At 39.3% G+C, this 27,883-nt stretch overlaps 1 protein-coding gene across 6 annotated transcripts in view; it reads right to left on the bottom strand.

Annotated features, from left to right (window-relative positions):
* The window catches only part of RASGRP3 (RAS guanyl releasing protein 3), a 106,128-nt gene that overhangs the window by 35,634 nt on the left and 42,611 nt on the right, over window positions 1-27,883 (bottom strand). For 3 of the 6 annotated variants that reach the window (XM_045447173.1, XM_045447174.1, XM_045447172.1), the window contains 6 exons: window positions 8,352-8,484; window positions 4,586-4,780; window positions 3,495-3,597; window positions 2,238-2,300; window positions 1,542-1,673; window positions 143-290 (listed from right to left, as the gene is read on the bottom strand). In XM_045447173.1, coding sequence (XP_045303129.1) covers window positions 143-290; window positions 1,542-1,673; window positions 2,238-2,300; window positions 3,495-3,597; window positions 4,586-4,655 — 516 coding nt within the window. In that variant the 5' untranslated portion in view covers window positions 4,656-4,780; window positions 8,352-8,484. Of the gene's footprint in view, window positions 1-142; window positions 291-1,541; window positions 1,674-2,237; window positions 2,301-3,494; window positions 3,598-4,585; window positions 4,781-8,351; window positions 8,485-26,922; window positions 27,001-27,883 lie in introns of those variants that run through there. The other 3 variants (XM_045447175.1, XM_045447171.1, XM_045447176.1) reach the window with 2 other exon arrangements.

Consider the following 27,883-nt stretch of genomic DNA (forward strand, 5'->3'; position numbering starts at 1 on the left):
GGTTAAAAGGGATTGTTCCTGTGAATTAAGGGCACTTTTCCAGTGGAGCACAATGACAGAGGCTGCCAATATGAAAACGCAGCTCTTGGGAAAGTTGGCATGGTGGTTGTTATCCTTGGAAGAATAAATGTCAGTTTCTTACTGAGATCCTTCTAAAAGATTTATGCTCCAGAAAAGTGAGGTGCTCAGCCAATTCAATGGGCTCCAGATGGTCAAACAGCAGACAGGCTTTTCCCTTCTTGGATACTTTTTTCCTCTGTGTGACTCTTCTCATCCAGTCATAGGAAGGACTATAAAAGAAACAGTGAGTCTGGTCAATGTGCTGAAAGGCCATTTCACTCAATGGAAGTTATTAACCTACTGACTCTGTAACTCTTGGCCTGCTTCCAGGAGCTTGCGCAAAATACACGCCCTGTCCTTCATATTTGAAGAGAAAACCACTGACCCACTGCCAATAGAACATAAACTTTGAGTTGTTTTTCCAGACAGGGTGGGTTTGCACCGATCCATCCAGAATTTCTTACTTGCTCTTTCTTGTGACCAGTAAGGTTTGGATCACAGGTGAGAGGTCAGGGTTAGGTGTATAAATTTGGCAGATTATCAATATATACGATGGTGATTGAAGGCACATGAAAACCACCTGAAGTTGGGTTCTTACACTTCAGCAACATATGGATTATCTGAAAAATTCGTTATAAAGACAGAGGACTGACCTCACTGCCAGAGATTCTGATTTACTAGGAATGAACCTGAATAATCTGTATTTTTAACAACATCCCTAATGATTCCTGGATCATGCACTGTTGATCAAGACTCTTGAAGTATTCTAGGAAAATGGACCAGAGTATGAATGCCCAGGACACAAAAACATATATTTGCAAGACGGATAACCATACTTAGGGCCATTGCATAGTTTTCTCTGTACAAAGTTAACTAGTAGATATAAAATGCGAATCTAATTAGCACTGAGTTCCTAGTAAATGAGCTAACCAGTTCATGGCAAAACAATGGTCAACATTTGTAAAGCCTCAGGCTGATCTCAGAAGCACATAGCACAGGGCTTCTCAAACTTGAATGTGCACATGAATCAGCTAGTGCTCTCTTATTAAAATGCAGTTTCCAATTCAGCAGGTTTAGGGTGGGGCCTGAGATTCTGAATTTCTACTGAGCTCCCATGTGATGCCAGTGCTACTGATCTACAGGCCACACTATGAGTGGCAAGGACTTAGGAGACAGGAACTAGACTTAGTAACTAAGTACTCAGCATCTATTGCATGCCAAATGCTATCTTACTATGCATTTATTGGATGCTCATAGCAGCCCCATGACCAAGGTACTATCCCCATTTTATACATAAAGAAATTGAGGCTTGGAAAGATGAACTATGTCCGGTGGGGCTATGCTTATTTTGCAGCAAGACTTTCTTCACAAGAGCACACCTTGATTCTGAAATAGTATGGACTGAGGTCAAGCGGGACCATCACTATTCCATCCCCTCATCATGACTCATCATGTTTGAAAGAAGCTTGTGCCACTCTTACATGCTGGATATGTCGATGAGGCTGATGTGTTTTTCATACCCTAGTTGGCTAGCTACTTCTCGGAATTCTTCAGTCATACGGATCAAACCAAGATCCAAATTAAACTCTGCAGGAAACTTGAGAATCCAGTACCTGAAAGGCATCAAATATTTTTGACGATGAGAAGATTTCAAGCTAGACCTTTATGGAAATTATTGTATCATTTTACAGATTACATTTCACCATAAACCCAGGACCATACCCCAAATTAGCAATCTCCTATTCCCTTCTGCATGATACCAGCTCTCACTTTTCCCTCCTTCAATCAAGGACCCAAGTCTACCACTCCCTCTCTGAGTCTCTCTTTCTGACCCTAAGTCCTGAGTGTCTCTACTCTCATCTAAGTGCAGGAAACTCTTCTCCCAGTTCATGGCAACTACATGGGAAAGTATATGGTGGGGAAATAGAAAAGAAATGAATTTACTCTTTCCAACAGCTAGTTTCATTCCCTAATCACATTTGCTATGGCTTGACCTCTAAAAGAAAGATAAATTCAACTCCCAGGAACAGAAGAGAGCCAATTTAATCAAAATCAGTAAAAGAGGGATTGGAGTCCATTCTATTGCCAAACTAGGTCTGCCGCTTGGGGAAAAAGAAATTATCAACAATTCCAGAACAATAAAGTAGAAGACAAATTACATGTATAAGTATATTTACCTCATGAAGTAGCAGATCTTTAACCGAAATTCATCACAGTTTTCTCCACTGGCATCTCGATACGTACACTAGTTAAAGAAAAAATCCTTGTACCTTGTTTCCTTTGCCCACACCTGCAGCTGTTTGACCAATTTAGATGAATTCCTAATAAGAAGTCCATACCAGGGACATGTGAGTTATATGGATGTTCAAATGGGGAGACAACAAGCTCTGATGATATCAGCACTGAATAATTGTAACCTATGCACTATTACACCCCCATATTGAGTCCTGGAGACTCTCAGACTACACTGAGGACCGGGATATTGCTCGCTTTCAAGAACCTCTGCTCAGGGTAAATGTCTCCTTACCCTCTCCAATGTTCCCTTCTATCCTGAGGCTGTAGGAAGGATGGAGAGGAAAAGTAGAAAGTGGAGGAAGCTTGCAATGAGCCAATGGAAGCCCACATGGCCCTAATACTTGACAGACCCTCTGCCTATCAGGCTCCTACCCCGTAAGGCTTCCCAGTCATGTGGAGGCCCCTGGGGCTGGAAGCAGGCTGATAATAAACATTAGATCTCCAGGAATAAAACCTCCTTATACATGTGAGGCTATTTTGTCATTTTGTGTCATTTGGCTTTCAATCACCTTTTGGGACTGCACTGTGTACAAAAGTGGTAGATTGCTAAAAGCTCTTACTAGAATGGGGTTTCTGGGTCTTTTTGTTTGTTTCTTTGCTTGCTTTTGTATCAGAAGGAAATCTGAAATTAATATCAACCAACCGATTGCAATAAACCTGTTAGAATGTTCTTTGTGTCTTGTCAACAAGGGAAAATGTGAAAATTTAGGTGGCATGTGTGCCTGATTTGTGCCTTATTTTGGTTGGCATTTCCATATGTCTAAACCATATCCTCTGTGTCCATCATTTTCCCATCCTAAAAGGAATAAATTAGGTCTTAAATAAGTGTTGACTATTCTTTCATTATACTAACAGCAGAAATGTATAAGACAAATTAGAAACATTCAGCCTAAGCTTCCATTTCATTGTATATCTAGTGATTATTTTCAAGTACAGCCAAAACACCCAGATGGATAGTCAATTCTTTGGTCCATCACGCAGATGCCTTGTGTAGACATCTATATATATATCCACAAAACAGCTGGATAACTGACTGAAGACTGTTTATTCATCTTAATTTACCAGCTTTTGTTAGACACTCTACTAAATACAGAACTTGATTTATGATTGTAAAAATTATGCAGTAGTTGAAAGGATATATGCAGAGAAGTTTTTCTGCCAATTCAGTGGAAGATAAATACCATCGGTGCATCAGTAGAACTATTCTTGGCAAATAACTATTGTTCAGCTCTCCATTGTCATCTGTTAAAAAAATAAAATTAAGTGAGGGGTGAGGAGACAACAGTATTACTCTTTTTCTAATATCAGTAGAGAAACATTAGTGTCAAAACGTCTCATAGACCCAATTATTGTTTGGGTCTTCCTTGCAAGTTGAGTGAATAGGTAGGTCTCACCCTCCCTCTGGTGTTAGATTGCCAGATTTAGCCAATAGAAATACAGAGCACTTAGTTAATCTCAATTAAGGTAAACCAAAAATAGATTTTTTAGCATAAGTATATCCAATGCATTATTTAGGATGTACTTACACTAAAAATGTACCTTATATGAAATTCAAATTTAACTGATCATCCCATATTTTATCTGGCCACCCGACTCTGGTCTAACACTTCCTATAATAATAAATTAAAAAAAAAAAACAATTAAAAAACAACCCCTTTGTGATTCCATTTGTGCAAAGAATATCCTGAAATGCTGAAGTGGATACATAAACAACATAAAAAGCATGTAGCTTAGTAGAAGGTACAAGTCATATAAACAAATATAGAATGCAGCAGATTGTGCTACCCATGCTTGTCTGAGACAAAAGACTGAGGAATAACCATAGCCCCATATACCAAGTACCATAAGAAAGTCCCAAAGGGCTGTGGGAGGAAGCAATCCACACTGCTGACAGCGGGGATTAGGAATGGTAATATGAACACCTGAAATGGCAACTGAGATGGTCCCTGAAGCAAATTTTAGTGAAGGAGTGTAATAAAGGTGTAGGCATAGAAAGATGCAAGGATGTCCCAGAAACATTAAGTGGACCATGTGGCTGGCATATTAGCTGTGGGAAGTAAAGTGAAGAAGATGCAGAGAGGGCAGTGATCCTGGGGGAGACAGATTGGGGTCAATCAAAAAGGACTCAAATCCAGAGGTGGAGATTGAATTCTGTTTCATGGCAACACTTGCACGTGAAAAGGGGGATGTCAGAGCATCAAGATACGTAAAAGGGAGAAAACCCTCATACCAAACATCTCAATGCAAGTGCTCAGCAGTTCGTCTAGTGTTGCTGCTTTTCCAAGTCCACTTGACCCCATGGTTATTAAGCCGTTGTCAAAAAACTAGATACATTTTCAGCAATAGGTAGACCATCTCCATAATCATGCAACTTGGTAACGTTTGTGCTAGTACTGGTGTCTGTCCTTAGTTATACTCCAAGACTCTAAAGAAACAAGAAAAGAAAGTTATTAGACTAGAGTTCAGACCTCATTATAGCATTACTTTCCTACCGAAAAAGATAATGACTTCCATTGACTGCATCTTTCGACCAGAAAAGTATCAAAGTGACAGAGATAATATGTCAACCACCATGATGGCAAAATGTCTGCTGACCTGTTCCTTCGCCTGCAGGTGCCCCAGGACCACAGAAATGTTCTGTTAAATACCAGCCCATTTTGCAGCTGACATTGTCTTGATACAATATCTTAACTTTCTTCATATTCTTTTTTTTAAGTTTTTATTTATTTTGAGAGAGAGACCGTGCACATGATCAGGGGAGGGGCAGAGAGAGAGGGGGGAAGAGAGAATCCCAAGGAGGTTCTGTGCCATCAGCATAGAGCCTGATGCAGGGCTTGAACTCATAAACCGTGAAATGATGACCTGAGCCAAAATCAAGAGTCAGATACTTAACTGACGGAGCCGCCCAGGTGCCCCAACTTTCTTCATATTCTTAAGAGATAAGAGAGACATTCAAGAATATTATAAATGTTACTTGGTTTAATATTATTATAAGTATATAGAAGGAGGTAAGTTTTTTAAAATGTTTATTTTATTTTGAGAGAGAGAGAGAGAAAGAGAGAGAGAGAGCATGCACATGAGTAGGGGAGGGGCACAGAAAGAGGGAGAGACAGAATCACAAGCAAGACCTGAGCTGTCAGCAGACCCTGATGTGGGGCTCGCTCTCATAAACTGTGAGATCAGGACCTGAGCCAAAAATCAAGAGACAGAGGCTTAAGTGACTGAGCTACCCAGGTACCCCAAAGGAGGTAAATTGTAAAGTGCAAATATATTTGTGAGAATTATCCTCAATGATCATATAAACATTCAACAATTGATTTAAAAAGCCTTATTTGCATGATTTCTCTAATAGTGACATTAGTACTAGTGGGGATAGTCATAAAAGTATTAACAATAATCTGTTGAACATCCACATTATAGATCAATCACCATACCACTTTCTAGATATTATCCAACTTGACCTTCATAATAATACTGTTATGACCAACAAAATAATATTTCATAACAATGCTTCATAAAAATAGTAATTATTATTCCCAATTTACAGATGAGGTCATGGGATTTGCAGAGATTCAGCAACTGGTCTAAAACTACACAATTATTAAGGCCTAGAATCAGGACTCGATTGTAAAATGAAGCTTTTAGTTTCCTTTTTCCCCTTTCATTGCTCTCCCAAGTATGGATATCATACATTGTCATGATTTTGCCCCCTAATCCAGTATGAGGAATATCACTCCTCCACACCATATCAGAAAGTTGACATAGCCAAATGATCTGTCACATAGGTAGAAAAAATGTGGGGATGACAGCTTTCTCATTTTACATCACTGTCATAGGGGAAATGGGATTGGAAACCACCTCTGAGAGTTCCTTATACTGAAAGCATTGCTGTTGGAGGCACCATCATTTTATTTCAGAGTCCTTGATGCGAGCTCCATATAGGGCTTAGAGAAGGTGAGAGCTCATCGTGATGTAAGACAGTTATCCACTTCGGGCAGTTTAATAGGTTAATGTGCCCACTGGGAATTAATCTCTTAAACTGTTTGAAGTCAGTGTCTTTTCTACTTTCGAAATTTATTTATTTAACAGGCAATCATCAAGCACCTGACAGACGCCAGGCACTGGGCTAAGCATTGAGGCTGCCGAGACGAACAAATCATTGTCCCATCCCTGCCTTCAGTAGGCTCAAAGTCAACTTCAGAAAGCAGACACATGAATGAATAGGGAAAAAAAGCTAACTTCCATGTATATGGTTGTGTTATTTCAACGGGACCACCAAAGAGTGACATATGAGTGGGTCTGTGCAGTAGGCATATAACTCCGAAGGAAATTTTTTACCGTGTATTATTTCTGTGTAAAAGCATCTTCTTGTGCTGACGGTGCCACATTTAGAGCCTAAAAAGTAGGATTATTTCACATGTGCAGTAAAAATAACAGAAACACGGGATCAATGCTATCCCACTTCTGCTGCTCAAACGATTTGTGAAAGGGAAATATTAAAGATGTCTGGAAGCAATTCTTTTATGTCTCTTAACCAACTTACCTTATTGGTGAGGCCTTTCCTGACCACCCTATTTAAAACAACAAGACCTCTCTCCTCACACCCATCTCCCACTTGGCATGCCCTACCTCACCTCCCGGCTTTATTTTTCTTCATAACACTCGTCCCCATTTGATGTACTATATATTTTACTTGTTTATTTGTTTTTAAATCTTTCTAGCACTATAAACATAAGCTCTATAAACTCAGGATTTTTGTGTTTGTTCTCTGGCATACTCCCCAACTCCTAAGATGTTGTCTCTCATAGAGAAGATACTAAAAAAAAGCATTTTATGAATTAATGAATGAGTAGATGGATGGATGAAGAAATGAATAAAATAAAAATTGTAAAAAGTTTATCTTTGAATATGTACATATTTATATGAATATGTACTATAATATTTTTAGTTTGTTTTAGTACTTTAAATCAGCTTTTAGTAAACAGCCTGGGATAGAGGTTCCTTCCAGCTTTCTAGACTTAATAGGATCTGTCTATATTCATAATAAGAACTTGGTACCTCTTCCAGGACATTTTGGGGGCAACACTTCTCTTATTTCCTTAATGTAAATTCTGTCAATCCCATTAAAAGTCAGGATTGGACAATTGACAAGTTTGATTACCCTTCATGTATATATAGACACTTTTTATCTTGTGAACTCTTGTTACTGAATGGTAAATATATTGCTTAGAACCAATTGGCCTACACTAACTAAACTAGTTTCTCAGGTCAAATCTATAATTATTCAGTTGGTCTACTTTTTTTTAAATTGTTTAAGTGTTTATTTATTTTTGAGAGAGAGACAGAGAGTGAGCAGTGGAGGAACAGAGAGAGAGAGAGGGAGACACAGAATAAGAAACAGGCTCCAGGCCTCTGAGCTGGCAGCACAGAGCCCAACGTGAGGCTTGAACTCACAAACCGCGAGGTCATGACCTGAGCTGAAGTCAGATGCTTAACGGATTGATCCACCCAGGCACCTCTATTCAGCTGATATTCTTGAGGAAGGTGTTACCCTTCCATAAGGGGTTAGAAAGAAATAATGTGGTACCAAAGACCTGTCACTATGTTTGGGATTATATTTGTGATCTGCAAGGAAGGCAGCACATGAGAGCCAGGCAGGCCAGGCTCTCCAGTTACAATCTTGTTTCTGCAATCGGTAGATGTGTCTGTGTCCCCACTTAGCATTCTGTCACCGGCACAGGCACCTGAGATCTCATTTTTTTTGTGTGGCTATTATTGTGTCTGCAACTGCTTTTTCAAAAGTAAAGCTTCTTTATTATAAAAGCAATATATATTCATCATTTAAAATAGGACAGGAAGGAAAAAAAGTTGCCCGCAATCTCACCATCCAAAGATAACTCTTGTTAATATCATAGCACGTTTCTTTCAGTTTTCCTAGGCATATTTATTTTGGCAAGTTTCGTATGTAATCTACAATGGTTTAAATAAATACTTACCTACTGGTTTCACACAGATAGGTATCCAGGTCTGCAAGAATGTTAAGGGCAGTTGTCATTCTTGGAAAATGCACTGGGGATGCAGTCTGCAGAACTGGTTTATCCAACTTGAATAATAAGTACTTTGCAGAACCTGATAAAAGAACATAAAGAAATCCCCAGACAGAGTTAAATAATAGAAACCCCAAAGAATCCACGTTGTGTTAAAACATTTCCAAAACCCTTGAGTTATAGGTGGTTTTCGAAATTTTGTCCATCTCAAAGTCAATTAAATAAAGAAAAATATTCGAAATAGTTATTTGGTGACATGGTATTTTTTAAATCAAATAGCTATTTTAAAAAATCAGCCTATTAAAGTGCTGTAAATGTGGCAAAAACCAAAATTTATACACATAGTGTAAAACATTATTTTAGTCCAAATACACTTGTACCATTGGAGTACTCATTACAAATTTCCAAACACTGACCTTGGAATGTTAGTAAATCTCTAAAACAGTTTGTTGTGGTGATCATCAAACTCTGACTCTAAATCATTCCTGACTGTCTCAATGTGAGTGTCAATGTTATTTTAGTCCAGGTTGTTTAGTCTCCCAATGGTTTGGGACTTGCTTTAGTGTTGATAGGTATTCTCTGGCTGAAATGAGAATTATTGCTCCCCAGCATACACATTTTCTCACAAGTCTGAAAAGGACACAATAAAGCCAAAATTTCCCCAGGGCTTGAATTACTTCTATGAGAAAAGTTCTCACTTCAAAAGGGCAATAGAGTTCTGTTGGGTGTGATTCCAAAGGCCATGATGTCTGCCTGCAGCAAAAAGTCTTTCATTAACATGAAAGCCTCTGTCTTCAAAAAATCCTTGTGAGGTTGCCTAGGACAAAAAGAACTATGCTCCCAATTTTAGAAATAGTAAAAAGGAGTCAGCTCCATGCAGCTAGCATTAACGGACATAAATTAGCACCCCAGCCTCTTGACTCAGAACCTTTAGAGTCTTTGAAAATTGGATTTCAGTCCTAGATAAGCAAATGTGGGGGAGTTTTACTTACGTCTGAGTAAAATGCCAAAATTGCTGCCTACTTTACTGGATTGTTGAAGGAGTTACAGAGGTAACATAAAATACACCCACCATATGTCCTGTAAAATACTGGGTGCTCAAGGGAACGTGCTTCCCTTCACCCACAGTATCTCTTCCCTTCCAATATTTAAAGGTCTTTAAGTTGAGGACTTAGGTGAAGTACAGGACCAATATGATTGAAGTGACAGGAAGAGAGATGTTAAGTTAGAGAAGAAAAAAGGAAATAGGAGAAAAAACATTGTGACACTAGAGCTTCTAAGAGTGGGGCAGGTGGCCTCATCAGCAATGGAATCCCATTCCTGAAAGTTCTTGAGCCAAAGTAAAGTAATGACTGTCAGAGATGTTGTGGGCTTAATTCCCAGAAGGTGTCTAGGAAGCATGCCAAAATGACAGCAAAGGTTGCTCCTGGCTCCAGGATTACAGAATTTATAAGTTGAAATATTATATCTAGTAAAAATTCAACAAACAGTTTTGAAATGATGTTGGCCATGTTAGAACTTCCAAACATAGTCTTGTCTATAGCATTATCTCTATTGCAATAAAAAAACTAACAAAAACCCTTAAAGACTCTTCCCTCCTAATGGCAGATATTGTCTTTATATATAAATGACCACAAATATGTCTTGGCTTTTATAGGACCTTCATATGGAAATAAGGGGGTTTCTCTAAATGCCTAAAACCTTAGTGAAAATGAGTGGTAATTATTACAAGCCTTTAAACCTTAAGGATTAACAACTAATTCATCCTAGCATTTGTTGTTCTGGCCACATTCAAGCTGAATCTCCCTTTCTCACCACAGACACAAGATTGAAAAGGTGTTATGATTATATTCCCTAAGACTATGGAGAATCAAGAATATTAAGTTCAGTAAGAAAAAGGTTAATAAAGCTCTGAAAAATAATGAATTTATTTGACAAATATTTACTGGGGATTTATTAGACACCAGATTCTAAGTAAGGTACTGGAGTGGCTGGTAGACAAGATTGGGGGCAAGCAGAGAAGAGGATAAATGGGTAAATGAGAAAGACATAATTCTTATACTCTAGCAAAGAAGTAAACAAATAATTACAATAATATATCCCCTGAAGGGGAGGGGCACTACTTTAGTATAGGAGTGAAGTGAGTTTTAGCTAGGCAAAGAGTGGATGGGAATATTGCAATTATGAAAAGCTGAAAGACATTTAGAATGACTGAAGTATTGAATATGGCAAGACCTGAGACTAAAGAGTCCATAGGGGTAGCTCATGAACAGTATTGTAAGTTATATGAAGGCGTATGGGCTTTATCTGAAAGGCAATGGGAAACCATTGTTTCAGAGATGAATAAGAGAGCGGTGTGATCCTACCTAGATTTAAAAAAAAAAATTAACATCTATTTATTTTTGAGAGAGAGATGAGAGGGAGAGAGAGACAGAGCACGAGCGGGAGATGGGCAGAGAGAATCCAAAGCAGGTTCTAGGGTCTGAACTGTCAGCACAGAGCCCAACACGGGACTGGAACCCACGAACTGTGAGATCATGATCTGAGCTGAAGTTGTACATTCACCTGATATGAGCTGATAGAGCCACCCTGGCACCCCTAGATTTTTTAAAGATCCCCCCAGCTGCAGTGTGGAAAAGACATTAGTAGACACCTACACTGATGATGTGGAAAACAGTAGTCAATTATAACCATCCAAGCAAGAGATGATTGCTATCTACACCAGTGTGTGGCAACAGAGATGGAGGGGGGTGGTTTGTTACAGAATATAATTTGAAGACAGACACTAGATTTGCTGATCCGATGGCTTTGGGGAATGAGCAGAAAGAAGGAATCAGGGATAATTCCTAGGTTTCTAGCTAAACATTTGGTTGGGTTATGGAGCCATTCCCTTGAGATTGAGAAATTGAGGGGAAGGGGAAGGAGTAGGAAATTCATGGTGGACAAAAGATGAGTTCACTTTTAGATGTGTTGAGTTAGAACTGTCTGAGATGTCCAAAGGGAAATGCTGAGTTAGCTTCTGGATACCCATTACAGACTTCTGATCTGACACCTGAGCATATTTAAGTGCTAATCAGTTGGAAAGGAAAATTTAAGGAACAGGAGAAGAATTTAACCTACATAACAAGGATCCCGAGAAGACAGAAGTGATGGAGCCATGCATAGGTGGAGGGATTTACTTTGGATAATGTAGCAGGTCAGCTTTCTCATTGTAACAGCAGGAAAGAGGGCAAAATAGGTAGAGATATATGTAGATTTGTCTTTTTGATAGCAGGAAGTCAAGGAAGGTTCTGTCTAATCACTTCTATTTACTCTAAAAAGAAGGAGACAAGGTCATCTGCTAGAAGGTCTGACGTTTATCAAGAGGAAAAAATATGCAACAGATGTGGTAAAAAGCACAGAAGAAAGAAACAGAATTATTGGGCTATTTCCCATTATTTCCTTTGAGAAGGCTGATGTTTCTTTTCTGGAGTTTGTTTTGAGAGTTTAGTGTTCCTTGTTCTGTGGGTGACATCATTCATGCCACGTTTCTGAAATTATTTAACTTTTCTGGAACAACTTATATGGCAAGTTTCTTCTTTATGGAGCAGGCAATTCTGAGTTAATGCTGTTATAGTCCAGTCACATGTGGTTTCCATAACTCAGAGCTAAAGCACGGCTGGCATTTGCTAGGTAGTTTCCACACAAGGGCATTCCTTCCTTCTCCCATTTTACCCAGCTTCGCTTCAAATGGTGAGGAAGAAGACAGATACTATTGGATGTGATATAATAAAGAAATTGTTTGTCTCTCACCCTTTGACTTGATCCAGAACACTGCATTCTGGGCAACTATAGCCTCAGCCACCATTCCCACGTCCTCTATCTTCCCAGTCGGGATTTCTGTATCTCTGCCCTACCACGTACACACACGAATCTCCTCATTACCTATTTTCTTTAAAAAGGTCATAAATAACAAGATACATTACTGTTTCTTCTCAGTTCACTCTTCATATTTGGCATCCTTTGCTTTTTTCTGCATTGGTCTTCTTTTAACTTTAATTTTCCTTCTCATTGTTTTCAACATTACCTCTCAACTCTTTGAATTTCTCTTTCTACCTTATTTCCTCCAATTGATTATTCTTTCTCATCATACTCTGTCACAACCTCCTGTCATCACTGTCAAAGTTGATTCTATCACAAATCAACCCAGATAGTGAGTACTAAGGAAATGAGCCCAGTGCTTAGACCAAAGTTACAACATTTTAAATGGGCCATGGTGACCCAGAGAATAAAGTATCCCACGTTTACAGACAGTGGAGTAATAACCCCAAAGGTAATTGAACAAATGACATACAGGATAAGCAGCCCTGGAAAATGGTGTTTTTCTCAACTCTAAAAGTAATTTTTTTCATTCTTGTCTTGGATGGGTTTACCTAATGTGATAATGAGGTTTTCCTGAGTTTTAAATTGTTGTTGTTATTGGGTTTTTTTTTTTGTTTTTCTCTTGAAAAGAGCTTTTTCTAAATCGATAGGGCATTGATAATCAGTGTTGTTGTGGGGTACCTGGGTGGCTCAGTCGGTTGAGCATCTGACTTTGGCTCAGGTCATGATCTCACAGTTTGTGGGTTCAAGCCCTGCGTTGGGATCTGTGCTGACAGCTCAGAGTCTGGAGCCTGCTTCAGATTCTGTGTGTGTCTCTCTCTCTGTTCCTTACCCCACTCCTGCTTTGTCTCTCAAAATAAATAAAAACATTAAAAAAATTTTTTTAAATAAATAAATAATCAATGTTGTGGGTTTTAGAAAACAAAGTAATAATAGTTTCTTCAAATACTACTTGTTGGTGGCATATAATATGATACACATAATGTTGGGAAAATTACTTATAGTTAAATATTAGAATATCATTTTGTTAAAGCAAAATCTCATTCTCCCCATTTCACAGATGAAGAAATTGAGCTCCAGAAAGGTTAAATTACTTGTCCATGTCATATTACTAGTTAAGTGGCAAAGTCAGGTCTGTCCGACTCTGCAAATTTGTATTTTTTCTACTACCCACACAAATTTTAGCTGTTGTTAAGACTTGCCTATTAGATCAATTTCTAGGCATTGCCTAGAACAAATGTGTACTATGCCCTGTGTTTAGCTTCTAAGCATTCGATCACTGGCTCTATTGTCTCAAGATGAATAACCATCATTATTACAGCAGTTTGGCAATTCAGGGACTCACTGGTACCAAATACTGAACGGAAGTCAATAACCAGCTCAGAGCTCATTCCACAAGTCCCCCCTTGTAGCTCCGGTCAACAATTAAGTAACAAGGCTAAGCGGCATTTTGTTTATTTTTTCTTGGTTACTGGTATTTACTATTGGCAATCAAACGAATATATTTACATTTAACAGGAGTTAAATGAGAAATGAGAATCTTGAAGAAGCTTTAGCAATAAATACGAAATTCCAAAGTCCAACCAAGCAGGTATTTTCCTAGCATTTGGCTGAAGCTAAACACAGAAGAGAACTGATATATACACATATTACACATTTGCAATCAGATGGTTTCCAGATGAACACATTCAACTCCTTGGAAAGGTTATGACCTACCATGGCAACTCTAGTGTTCAAATTGTAAATAGGATCCCAAAAGAAGATTCAGAACGAGAAAATGTTTAGCCTAGAAGTTAAAATTTTAAACTTTGGGAAAACAGCTTTTATGAAGATCAATGTTTTCTCCTCAAGATGCCAGCATTATATTCATAAGAATCTCATCTGTGGCACTAATGCTCTGGAAGGACCTGATTCCAAATCCCCTCAAGTAAAGTCACTATCCCTTACCCTTTGACTGTTCATTTACTCCAGATTGAGCTTGATGATGATGATGATGATGTTGGTGGAGGAGGAGGAAGTCATTGTTTTGAATGCTACCTGGGTCCTCATTGTGTTGAGTGCTTTACCCATTGAACTGTGGGAGGCCAGTATTCTCCCCAGTAACCTAGCAATAAATAAAACACAGCTAAACATTGTTCCTTAATTGTTACCAAAATTGTTACCAAAAAAAGGCCGTCTGAGATGAGCTCTGAGCTGGTTCAGTACTTGGTACCAGCACTAACAGGCTCATGCCTCTGTGCCCACCAGGAGCAGGAAGAGGTTTTCAGTAACTGGCATGGCTAAATATAACTCTTAGGGAACCAGCCACTGGGCCCAGATGACAATCTCAGGGGTTAGCATCTACACAAAAGAGAATGAAGGTACTACACAGAAAGCCTCTAAGAAGCAAAAGAATGTGAACGGAAGGCACAGCCAGCAGTATAATCTGTTTCACAGGAATGCAGTAAGAACCACCAACATACTGGAAGTCTGACTTAAAAAGTATGTCCATGCTTACAGAAAGGCATTTGTTTGGCTGAGCAAAAATAAGGCCAATGATTAAGTATCTGTTAAACATTAAGCACTGGAGGTGTAAAGAGCCCATTTTTTAAAGTTTATTCGTTTTGGGGGGGGTGGGGAGGGGAGAGAGATTAAGAGAGAGAAAGAGAGAGGGCGACACAGAATCCGAAGCAGGCTCCAGGCTCTGAGCTGTCAGCACAGAGTCCACTGTGGGGCTCGAGCCCATGGACCACGAGATAATGACCTGAGCCGAAGTCAGATGCTTAACCAACTGAACCACCCAGGCTCCCCTAAAGAGTCCATTTGAAGGGCCTACTTCCCCTGCAGGATACAGATTACAAACTGTTTTTTGTTGCTATTGTTTTTTGTTTGTTAATTTTTTTTAAGTTTTTATTTATTTTTGATAGACGGGGGGGGGGGGGGGGGGGCGGCGGCAGAGAGAGAGGGACAGAGAGAGAATCCCAAGCAGAATCACAGCCAGACATGGGACTCGAACCCACAAACCATGAGATCATGACCTGAGCTGAAACCAAGAGCTGGACACTCAACTGACTGAGCCACCCAGGTGCCCCTGTTTGTTTGTTTTTAGAGAGAGCATGAGCAGGAGAAGGGGCAGAGAGGGAGAGGGAAAGGGAGAGGGGGAGAGAGAGAGAGAGACAGAGAGAGACAGAGAGAGAGAGAGAGAGAGACAGAGACAGAGAGAGAATTTTAAGCAGGCTTAAAACTGAGTGTGGAGCCTGACATAGGGCTTGATCCCACGAGCCTGGGATCATGACCTGAGCCAAAATCAAAAGTCTGACACTCAACCCACTGAGCTACCCAGGCACTCCATAAACTGGTTATTATATAATAAGGATCCCATTACATCCAGTGTCAGGGAAACATGCCCAGGGCATTCTGGGAGCACAAATAGGGGATCAAATTTAACCAAAGAGATCTGAGAAGGCTTCTTGAACAAAGACACTTCTGGGATTATTAAGTTTTATGGGTCACAAAACTAGAACAGAAAATACCAGCTAAATTCAGTGGTATCAGACAGCAAAGTAGCCAGAAATATCTGAGCTTGAATCCAGAATTGGGCAGGACATTGATATCATCAACCTGTTACCAAGAAAGTTACCCTCAGCGCAACTGGGTGGCTCAGTCAGAGCTTCTGACTCTTGGCTTCAGCTTTGGGCATGATCTCGTGGTTCCTTAGTTCAAGCTCCATGTCAGGCTCTGTGCTGATAGTGCAGAGCCTGCTTGAGATTCTGCCTTCCCCTCTCTCTCTGCCCGTACCCCACTCATGTGCTTGCTCTTTCTCTCCGAATAAATTTAAAAAATTAAAAAAAAAAAAAAGAAACTTTCTCCCACAGGAACACCCCCACACACAGACACACGACAATACTTAGAACAAGAGCTGATGACAGTAAAATGATTTTACTCAGGGATGCACTGAGTTCTGAACTGTCACCGGATTTTTCAAAAACCATAAGTAAATGGATACACTAAAAGAAGAATGGAGGCTGTACAATGCTGCTTTATTAGTAGTGTTATTAATTTTGTTATCCAATTTTACTATGGACAGTGATAAGCTTTAAAAACTAAATTTCTTACACTATTCTAATGCTAACTCCTGTATACACATGCAGACCCATTTGAAGAGGTAATATTAATTTCTCCTTTGTAAGTGAAACTGTGCTATGTTATCATCTAAATGAAAACATTTTGCTCCTGTTCAGAAACCGGTATGTTCATAGTACTCTTTTGAGAAATGGTAAAGTCTCAGTTTGCGCTTACTTCTGAATTGGAGCAAGACCTTTTATTGAAACCAATTAAAGGTAAAGTATAGGAACAAAAAACATTTTTAAAATTAGTTCTGCACCCTCCATTAAACGTATATAGCTTGAGGGCCATAATTTGAAGGCTCCACTTAATGACTTTGTCATTTTCTATGATTTCAGGTGTTTCTCCTGCAGCAAACGTTTCTTCCTTTCTCTAAAAGGAAGACATATCTCAAGAGGTGGTGACATCTCTCTTCTTCTCATTTGAGGCATTAACTAATTTCACCTTACCCCTGCAAAGAAATCACTGTGTATACCAACAAAAGAGAAAATATTAGTGACTAATAAATGTCAGTGGTGTCTGAGGTCCCCTTTAACTTCTCTAAGGCTTGCTTTCATCATCCCTAACACGACAGAAACAATATTACTGTGCCTTCCTCATCAGAACAAAAAAAGCCCACTTAAAAAAAGGGCTTTAAGAGCATAAAACACAATGGAAAATTAAAAAGGAAATTATGAAATGTTCCCAACTATATTTGAAAAGTGATTTTGGAATTTAGAGTGTATTTCCCTATTAGAACAACATTATAAATGGATTAATAGCATATTACATACAGAAGATAAGGAGGTCAGGGTATCTATCAATGCCGAAAAGAACTTTTAGAATTCTCATGGACTATAGAGGTTGATGTACTACTTTGTGAATATACCAAATTACCCTTTGGAAATTTTGTAACTCCTAGAAACATGAATCAGATTCAGATGGGTATTTTTCTCTTATTAGTGGATCTAGAGAGACACAGGAAGAGGGAAAAAAGACAGAGGGAGAGGAAGATAGCTTTTCACAAAGTCACTATTAAAGAGTTGGAGGAGGCAAAAGACTGGAAACAAGGATTTTGTTGATATGCTTATAAAAAAGGAGAATTAATGAATTGGAGCTAAAGTACTAGCAGTTTAAGTAAATATGAGGTATCTTTCCTGACCAAAACCAAAGCAAACAAAGAACATCAGCTCCCTATTGGCCTCCTCTCCTATTGCTCTCATCCTTCACAGTCAGGTAGAATTTGCTGGATTGATTCCATGCCCTCTTCAGAACACTCAAATCAAACTCTGTCCACTTCTCCCTTCACTCCCTACTCCCACACTTCACCAAAACTACTCTGGCAGAAGACACCACATTCACCTCAAGGCTCAGCAGCTTTGCATTGCCTCTTGACCACACTCCCCCTGAAATTCTCCCCTTGGATGGTTTTCCTGGCAACTTCTCTTCCCTGGTTTTACTCCTGTGCCTCTGGTCACACCTCAGACACACACAGACTTCTTTCTTACTGCTGGGGATCCACAGGTATCCATGCCTGGACTTTTCTTCTCACCTCAGACTCTCCATGACAAACTCATCCACAACCATGGCTTCAACTACCACTCCATGTTGGTAACTCTGAAAGAAAATGAGGCCAGATGCATGGTATACTGTAGAGGTCAGCGAGTGGAGGCTGCAGATGGGCAGACCTGGGATCACATCCCAGCTCTGGCACTTAACTGGGGGTGCCTTTGAGAAAGTTTTACTTAGCTCGTGGGTACGTTTTCATACCTTACCATCGCACATTGCTAGTGAAGATATGAAATGATACAGCTTTGGAAAACAATTTGGCAGTTTCTGAAAAACTTAAACAGAGAGTTACCATATGATTAAGCAAATTCATTCCTAGGTATATACCTGAAAGAATTGAAAACTTATGTTCAGAGGCGCCTGGGTGGCTCAGTTAAGTGTCTGACTCTGGATTTCAGCTCAGGTCATGATCCCATGGTTCGTGAGATTGAACCCCACATCCGCCTCTGCACTGACAACACAAAGCCTGCTTGGGATTCTCTGTCTCTCTCCACTCCTCCCCTGCTAGCATGTGTGCATGATCTGTCTCTCTCTCATTCTCATTTTCTCTCACAAAATAAATAAATGAACATTTAAAAGAAAAAACAACTATGTCCACACAAAAGTTTATACACAAATGGTCAGCAGTAGTAATCATAATAACCCAAATGTTCAAACAACCCAAATGACTATGAACAGCTAAATAGACCAACAAAAGGAAGTGTATCTACGTGATGGAATTTTATTCAGCCACAAAAAGGAATAAAATACTGATACATGCTGCTACGTGGATATACCTTGAAAACATGATGCCACGTGAAGAAAAACATACAAATAAAATGAAATGAAATGAAATGAAATGAAATGAAATGAAATGAAATGAAATGAAATGAAATAAAATAAAATAAGATAAAATAAAATGCCAGACCACAAAACAAGCCATATATTGTATAATTCCATTGAGATGAAATGGCCAGAATAGGCAAATTCATAGAGACAGAAAGTAAATTAGGGCTTCCAGGGGCTAAGGGAATGGAAGCATAAAGAGTGACTCTAATGAGTTCAGGGTTTCTTTTTGGGGTGATGAAAATGTTCTGAAGTTTGATAACAATGGTTGCTTTATAACCTTGTGAATATATGAAAAATCACGAAACTATACAACTAAAAAGGATAGATTCTAGTAGTATATGAATTATATTTCAGTTATAATTTATTAATTAATTAAAAATTATGTCTTCTTCACCCTCCTACTAAACTGTTTTATTTCCTTCCGTGATGTATGGCTTCATCTGCCCCGGCATTCCATGCTGGACACTGAGGACTCATCCCAGATTTCCCAGCTCCTCCTTTCCCCCTCCCTCCACAGGCAGGTCTGATCATGTACCTCCCAAATGCTTCTCATCTGCTCCCATCGCAGTTCCTCTCCATTTCCACTCTCAGGTTCAGGTTGCCATTACCTTTCCCCTGCTCCATGGCAGTGTGCACTGTTGAAAGTTTTCTAGATTGACCCTCAGTTATTCTAGAATGTTATATTACTATAAAATGAACTTCTTTTCTATGTACTATGGACTGAATGTTTGTGCCCCCGCCCAAATTTATATGTTGAACCCCTAATTCCCAGTGTGATGGTATTTGGGGACGGGGCCTTTGGGAGATAATTAGATCATGAAAATGGTTTGTTGTTTAAGCCACCCAGTCTATGGTATTTTTGTTACAGCAGCCTGCACTGACCAGGACATCATGCTTTGCCCATACTGTTTCTTTTTTAGAATGTTTCCCTTCCCCTCAATAAGTCTGTTTGGCAATCACACACTCACTTCTGAAATGCCTATTTGAATTCTTCTCCTCCCTCCCAGCTCCTCCAGGCAGACTTTGGTACTCAGCTTACTGACTTCCTTTAGGCTTTGTATGATTTATGTTACCAAGTGGTTCTGTCTCCCCAGTAATTTCTTAAGAACCAGACTGTGTCTTTTGTCTTTCTAGCCCTCAACCCAGAAGTGCATCTGATATCTGTCTATGGTTATCTTTCTCTACCACCTTCTTCTTCCAAGATGATCTGCAAACGTCAGATTTCTTTTCCACTGTTTTTCTCTAATCTTATTTTCATCTTGAATTTCTTCTTCTATTCAGTGAATTTACTCCTCTTACATTAACATGCCCATGATGGAATTTCAAGACATGCTTCTAGATTTTTTATTACAGATTTAGGTTATAGAGAATAGAAATACACGGAAAACTTCTTCCAGTCATTTTATCATTTATTTAATAAACACTTATTTCTGTGCCAGACACTGTGGTTAACACCATGGCAGAGGTACAAGATTGTATCAGGCATAGATTGTAATCTCGGAGGACTTAAAATCTAAACAGGGAGCCAGAAAATGAACAGAAATTATGATACAGGGCATTATGAAAGAGTCACGAGAGAAGTAATAACTTCTGACTCACAGAATCGAGCGGTGCCTTAAAGCATGAGGGGGGCTGCACTGAGTGGAGAAAGAAGGAGAAACCGCATGCAAAGAAAACAACACTGAAAAAGGCAGAGAGGTGTGGAGAAGCAGGAATACTAACAGAATGGGGCTCTTAAAACTGGATTTAAAGTTCACATGTGTTCATTCCTTTCACTCAATCAACATTGAGACAGGGAGAGAGAGACTGTCGTGTTCCAAGCATCACAACTAAAAGCCACTGTGAAGGTCCATGTGATATAATCCAATGCAGCCCTCTTCTGGGTCCGTGCAGGCTTTACACATTTTAGTCATTTAATGAGTTCTGAGTAGGCTTGATTGATGGTTAAGAGCCGACTCTACAGACAAACCACTGACACCAAATTTGACTCCTGTACTTTCTAGTATGTGGCCTTGGGCAAATTATGTAAGCTTTATGGTGCCTCTGTACCTTTATCTATATAGTTGGAGAGTAATAGTATCTATGTTGTAGGGTTATTATGAGAATTCAGTGAGTTAATACAGGTTAAATGCGAATTAACTGTAATATAGTACATTCTCAGTAAGTGTTAGCTACTATTGTTTTTTCCCTGGTAAATGACCAAAAAGTGCCCTCTAACTATGGAATAAAATGATTCCTATTTACATCATGTCTCTCAAAGTTATAAGCCACATGTATTTTATAGACACATACTCATTTGGTGAAAGAGGAGAAAAGGCAGCATAGGCTAGAAATCTGAATTATGAAATGAGAGCTAGTTTAAATCCCATTTCTGCTAATTGTACTATAGTCCCATATTTTCTTAAAGATTCCATAATCAGTGGAGCACCAGTGTGGCTCCGTCAGTTAAGCATCCACTGGACTCTTGATTTCAGCTCAGACTGTGATCTCATGGTTTCGTGAGTTTGAGCCCTGTGGGGCTCTGTGCGCTGACTGTGCGGAGCCTGTTTGGTATTCTCCCCTCTTTCCTTCTCACTCTCCACCCCTCCCCCATTCGTGCTTTCTCTGTCTCTATCAAAATAAATAAACTTTAAAAAGATTCCATAATCAGGTTATTACTATGTAGTATTCATTATTTTGGGAGGATAAAGTAGCTGTCTCTAGACATACAACCCAACTATTCATATTCACCTATTTATATTTTTACCCATCAGTTACAATCTATTTTTCAAAGAAATATCTATCAAGCACATAAGATAGGTCCTTACAGGGATACACAGACACATACATGTCCCCAGAGAAGTTAAAGAGCAGGAAATTTTAGTAGATACATATAGAAATCTCAGTAGCATTTCATATATACCAAAGGGCCATGAATAGGACCCCAGTCTTGACATTGAACTCATTCTTCTCCAGAATGGGAATAAATGCATGTCAGGTTATCAAAACCCATAAAAAAATGTTCTTGAGATTAGATAGAACACAAAAACATTTCCACCTAAAGTTCTGCTGATGGAGATACTGGTCACAATAAGGATGTTGAAGAGTTGAAATAGTTAGTGAAACCGAGCCAAGCACTAAAAATAGAATGAGAGCCTTGTTGGCTTCTGTGGTAATTTGTGGGGATTTCACAAGTCCCCATGTTCACATAGTTTTAACCCCTCGCCAATCTTTATCTCGCCACAAGATCTCATATTTTCAACACTTCTAATTTCTAGTCCAGGAACCAGGGCACGTATTTATTTATTTAACTATCTTAGCACTCTTCAACCGTTAATCACAGAAAACCTGAAAGTTTTTACCAAGCATTTGGGTAAAGAGATATTTTCTCACTACTCAATGCAATGCTAATTATTTGTTGCATTCTTAAAACAGAAAAATATAAATGAAGATGTTTAGAGGTGCCTGGGTGGCTCAGTCAGTTGAGCATCCAACTCTTGATTTCGGCTCAGGTCATGATCTCATGTTTGGTGGGATCGAGCCCCACATTAGGCTCCTCGTTGACAGCGCAAGTCTGCTTGGGAGTCTCTCTTTCCCTCTCTCATTGCCCCTCCCACACTCTCTCACTCTCCCAAAATAAATAAAAAAAGAGAAAATGTTTAAAAATCTCATTAATTTATTACTACATAGTAATACCTGGTTTGGGAGATAAAGGGGGAAAAGCCACCAGAAAGCCATCAATTACTGGGAAGAAAAATACTGGAATACTTCAAGCAGTGTCTAGACTGAAAAATGAAGGAACACTCAAGACCCAAAATGTGTTACCTTCAGGCATCTAAAGCAGTGTGAACAGAGCCCAAGTTTTGTACAAGTGTTTTTGGTTCTCAGGCATTATAATGCTTTTTCCAACATTCAGTTTTGCTTTTGGATAAGGGAGTCTTGCCTTTGATAATGTGCTGTCTACAAGGTACCAAACATCTATTTATAAAAACTAGAACATTGTTTTTGCCATTTAGAAGTATCCAAATCTCCACATCTTTGTGGTTATATGAAGCAATCTGTGGGTCCTGATACAAAATCGTACTTCCCACAAAATCTAAGGAACCCTAGATCTGATGCTATAGCAGTTAAGTATAAAAGTACACTGCTGCTTAAACATTGTATTGTTCTCAAATGCCCTTTAAAATTTTTTCTCTTTATCTAAGCACACCTATTTAAAGGCAAATACTGAACCACAAGTCCTAGTTTTATTTTTTCTCCAAATTGAAGATGGTGCAAATTAAGTTCTTCCTTACTTATCATTCACAGATTATAGAATGGTGACCCTTTGGACAGAGGTCTGGCCCATCAATGTTATTTTTTTTGTTAGGCCCTCACGAAGTTTCAAAATCTTTGCATTATTTGCAAAATGTACAAATCCAGACTTTACCTTTTAAAAATCCAGTTTTTCCAGTTTTACCTTTTAAAAATCTCCAGATTCTTGTGGAGAAATCATATCTGCCTCATGAGGCAAAATCTGGCTGGAGCTGAGTAGCAACTGCCTTCCAGTTCCCCAAAGTTCCAACTACCCTCTATTGTTTCCCCAGCTGAGGCCAAGGGTCATTGCCATTTATGTGCCTTTTCTTTTTAGCAGATTTATAAGGAAGTAGATTTATAAAGAAGATTCTTATCCCAATCTACTTCACTCATTATAGTGTCTTCTTGGCCTGCAGATATTTGCATTTGTGAGCCCTGAATTCAGACACATCAGGCTCCCTCTTGACATTACAGATGCTAAGCAAAGGTTAAGGGGGATTCTTCATTGTACAGGTCTTCACAATGTTACTACTCGTGGATTAAACAAAGAAGAACCACAGCTACTATGCCTTCTGGCATATTTTCATTCAAAAAGTAGGTTCAGATCACAAGACAAACTTCACCTCCCACCCAAGCAAGACAATAAGTTTGAGAATTTCTACAGCATTTGTCAGGCTTGCTTTGGCTAGCAGATTATTACTTATTTCCATTTATAATATGCTTATAATGTCTAGATTGCTTCCAAGTTTTGCAATTCCCTCAGATTTCTGTGTTTTCCTTTTGTAGAAAAGTCCTTGCAAAATAGATGTTCATTAATGATTCCCAAACAGCATGGGACTTGGTGCCAATACCCTCTCAATGCTTTACTTTGCAGATTCTGGAAAGATTAAGGGAAAATAGAACGTATACTGGAACGTCTATAAATTAAAAAAAAATGTACCTACCCATGCTTAGTGGAGAATACATTTTTAGATTCCTCACATTATAGTGAATATCTAGTTTCACTCTTCCCCACTTCCTCCCTATGTTGCTTTGGATCTATTGACTACGGCTAGTAACAGCTTACTCCTCCATGTCAGATTTGAGTAATACACAGGTACTCATCACTGTGGGCTTTCAGGATAGCTTCCTGTGGATAATTTCCGGCACTTAGATAATGAGTCACTTGGGTAACTAGAGACTATACAAGTTGAGCTGGTATTCTTCCTTTGTTGTTGTTTATTGCTCTAAAAGGAGAAACCAGAAACCAAGGAAGGGTTATTTACTGGGTCAGTGCAGCTGCAAGGCCTGGTCTCTAAACACCTGATTTCATCATTGTGCTCATTCAAGTCTTCTGATAGTGCCTTTTTTGTCTACTACAAAGAAACCCTGTAGTTCTAAAAAGAGAAAGAGATTGTGGTACAGGAGAGACAGAGAACATTTCTACTTTTCAAGGGGACCTTTTATTCACCAGGTAAACTACCTCACTTTCTAAAGGAGAGCCCCAAGGCCAAATAGATAACATAGTTTGCCCAAGTTTAAACAGTGAGTTCATGGAAGGAAGGGAAACACATCATCACAGTGAGCTTCCAGAGAATCCAGCCTCATACTGGGGTCCCTGGGACATAAAAAGTACATGTGTCAGAAAGCTGATTTTGAACTAATGCATCTATCTTAAAAAGTATAACTTTTCCAACATGAAGCAGCCTTTGGCCACTTAGACTTGGAGAAATGAGGCAGCTATCTGCCGTCTGTCATGGAATTTCTACTCAGCAATCTAATTTTAAGAGACTTTGGCTCTTTGCACAAATATGACTCCTAACCAATCATCTCCCTTTGTCAAAATATTTTTTGTATTCAGGGGCCTAAGATGATAATGAAGTTTTAGTAAGAAGCTAAAATCCCTTGTTGGTGGGTACTGGGCATCTGAAGCAGTTCTGGGGCTTATGACAAAGAAGCAGGTTGACATTTTGTTGACCCACAAACCACAAGAGTTCAGACATCAGTGCACTGCAGTTCTCAGACAAAGGAAATTGATAATACATGTAATCTCTGCACCATCTCGAACGGGGTTGTGTGCCTATTTAATGTCTTTCTTCAAAAGGAATTAGAGGGCAATAATCTAACTTCACTCTACAAAATAATTCTGAAAAAGAGAGTTAGTAGTATTATTTCTCTGTTGTAAATAAATAGGATTACAAAGAAATTAAGTAAATTTTCGATTAGCTACTCAATCAATTCACCAATCAACAAGCATTTATTAAAGATTAACTTTTTTCTCTTTTATTTCTGAATGATGTGTAACTATTATCTTTTAATCCACTTAAAAGTGTGATTCAAAGAGAAAAAAAAAAGATCTCACTCTTTTTTTTTTAAGTTTATTTATTTTGAGAGAGAGAGCAAGAGAGAGAATGAGCAGGGGAGGAGCGAGAAAGAGGGGAAAGAGAGAAGCCTAAGCAGGCTCTGTGCTGTCAGCACAGAGCCCAACATAGGGCTTGAACTCATGAATTGTGAAATCACGACCTGAGCAGAAATCAAGAGTAGGATCCTTAACCGACTGAGCTACCCAGGTGCCCCAAAAGGATCTGATTCTTATCTCATCAGGACAAAAGTAAGTGTCTGTTTAGGCTTAGTATCCAAATAGTTCTTTACTGATTAAAAAAAATAATGACTGAACACAATACCTCTGCCTTCCAGATATTATGCCAGGGCCTGGGTATCTGGTGAACAAAAGAGACCCGATCCCTGCCCAATGGTGTATACAGTTTAGTGAGAGAAACCAACAACAGACACGTAGACAAACCAATATATAATTACAAGCTGTTATAAGAGCTAGGAATGAAAACTCACCCAGGATGCTAAGATAGAGAATGACAAGAGCAATTATTTTAGGTAAGTAGCAAGGACAGATCTCTTTGAAGAGTTGGAACTTGGAGATTAAGTTAGTAAGAGATGTGAAAGACTGAAAGGCCTGAAAAACCGTCAGAATTATAACTCCATTAACTGAGATAGGGAAGATTGGCAGGATGGCGGAAGAGGTACACTGGACGAAATCTAGAGTTTTGCTTAAGATGTGCGATGGTTGAGGGGCACCTGGGTGGCTCAGTTGGTTGAGCATCTGACTCTTGATTTGGGCTCAGATCATGATCCCAGGGTTGTGGGATGGATCTGAGCATGGAGCCTGCTTGGGATTCCCTCTCTCTCTCTCTCTCTCTCTCTCTCTCTCTCTCTGCCCCTCTCCCCCACTCACACTCTCTCTCTAAAATAAAAAAATAAATAAATTAAAACCAAAAAAGAATGTGTTAAGGTTGAGATGCCTGTGGAACTCCTGGGTGCAGGTCTCAAGATGTAGTTATTTAAACAAACATGGAAAGATCTGAGATGGAATTTAATTTGGGGAATTGTCCCCATATGAACAGCATCTAAAGGTACATAAATGATTCAGATCACTTAGGAGGAAAGTATAAAGAGAAAGGACAAGAGCATTCCACCTTGAGCATTCCAACATCTAGAGGTCAGAAAAAGGAGGTAAAGCAGCAGAGCGTCATGAGGAGTTGTCAGAGAGACAGAAGGAAAATGTCAAGCAAGTTGCTCCATGAGGCCAAGAGAAGGACATGCTTATGGAAGCTGAAACCATTAACTGTGTTGAATGCTACTGAGAGAGGTCAAACAAGAGAGATGGGAATCTCTGCTTTTTAAATTTTTGCTACAAGGAGGTTAGTGGTCACCTTGACAAGAGCAGCTTTAGTGGAGCTGTGGGCAGAAGCCAGGTTGCTGTGAGCTGAAGAGTAAATGGCAGATCAAGAAACAAAGACAGATTGTGCAGAGTATTAATTTAATAACTCTGTCTAGAATCAAAGAGAGATTGGCAGTGGATGCGGGGATCAAGGGACATTTTTATAAGATGAGAGCTGCCGAAACATACCTGTATCCTGATGGGGATGATCTTGTAGAGAAGAAGACGTTAAGGAATCAGGAGGAAGAAGGACTAACCAAGGGTCTGTTGGAACATGAATGAAGAAAGGAAGAGAACATGGTTGTAAACATAGATAGAGTATATAATTACCAAGGGCAAGATGAAGGAGAAGAACATAAATCAGAGACATAATCATCAGGTTGCCAACAGGAGTTTATCTAATCCACCTGCTTCTGACACAGTCAGTTCTCCTTCTTGAGATTTTGAAGAGGAAAGAAGGAAGCAGAGAAATGAGCTCTCCGAGTCCCAGAGGGAGAAGTCCCAGGATGAACTGTCCTATGACTTAGGATCTAACGATCCCTTCCCCCACTCTCTTAAACAGCAGGTCCCCAATTCCTTTGAATATTTTTTTTAGTAATTAAATATCTGCATTCTTGCCTGCCAACGTTTGATGCTCTTAGATACCAAAGAGTGCTTTTGACTTGTATGGTCAACCACTCAACTCAGCTTTCTGTGGATCTTATTCTGAAGGACTGTTCATTTTACATCCCCGTTTTTGCCATGGTGCCAATGCAGTAGCATTTCTTAAGGATATAGGTCACCACCACATACTCTTCAACAAGTCACAAGATGAAATGGCACATGTAAATCATATAGTGTTTTCAAGGCATACTAGAGTTAGATCTATAACTGACATATATGGATCGGGGTGTTTCAACCTCAATACTACAGATACTTCAGCTGGATAATTCTTTGTTGTAGGGTCCATCCCATGCACTGCAGGCTGGTTAGAAGCATCCTTGGCCTCTATTCACTAGGTGCCAGTAGTACCCCACCCCCAGCCCCAGTAGGGACAGCCCAAAATGTCTCCAGACATTGCCAAATGTCCCCAGAGGGCAAAATTGTCCCCAGTTGAAAACCACTGAAACAGGCTGTTGTCTGAACATCAAACTGGAAACTGAAAAAGTTA

Source organism: Leopardus geoffroyi, chromosome A3, assembly GCF_018350155.1.
Source record: "Leopardus geoffroyi isolate Oge1 chromosome A3, O.geoffroyi_Oge1_pat1.0, whole genome shotgun sequence".
In the NCBI taxonomy this organism is placed as follows: domain Eukaryota; kingdom Metazoa; phylum Chordata; class Mammalia; order Carnivora; family Felidae; genus Leopardus; species Leopardus geoffroyi.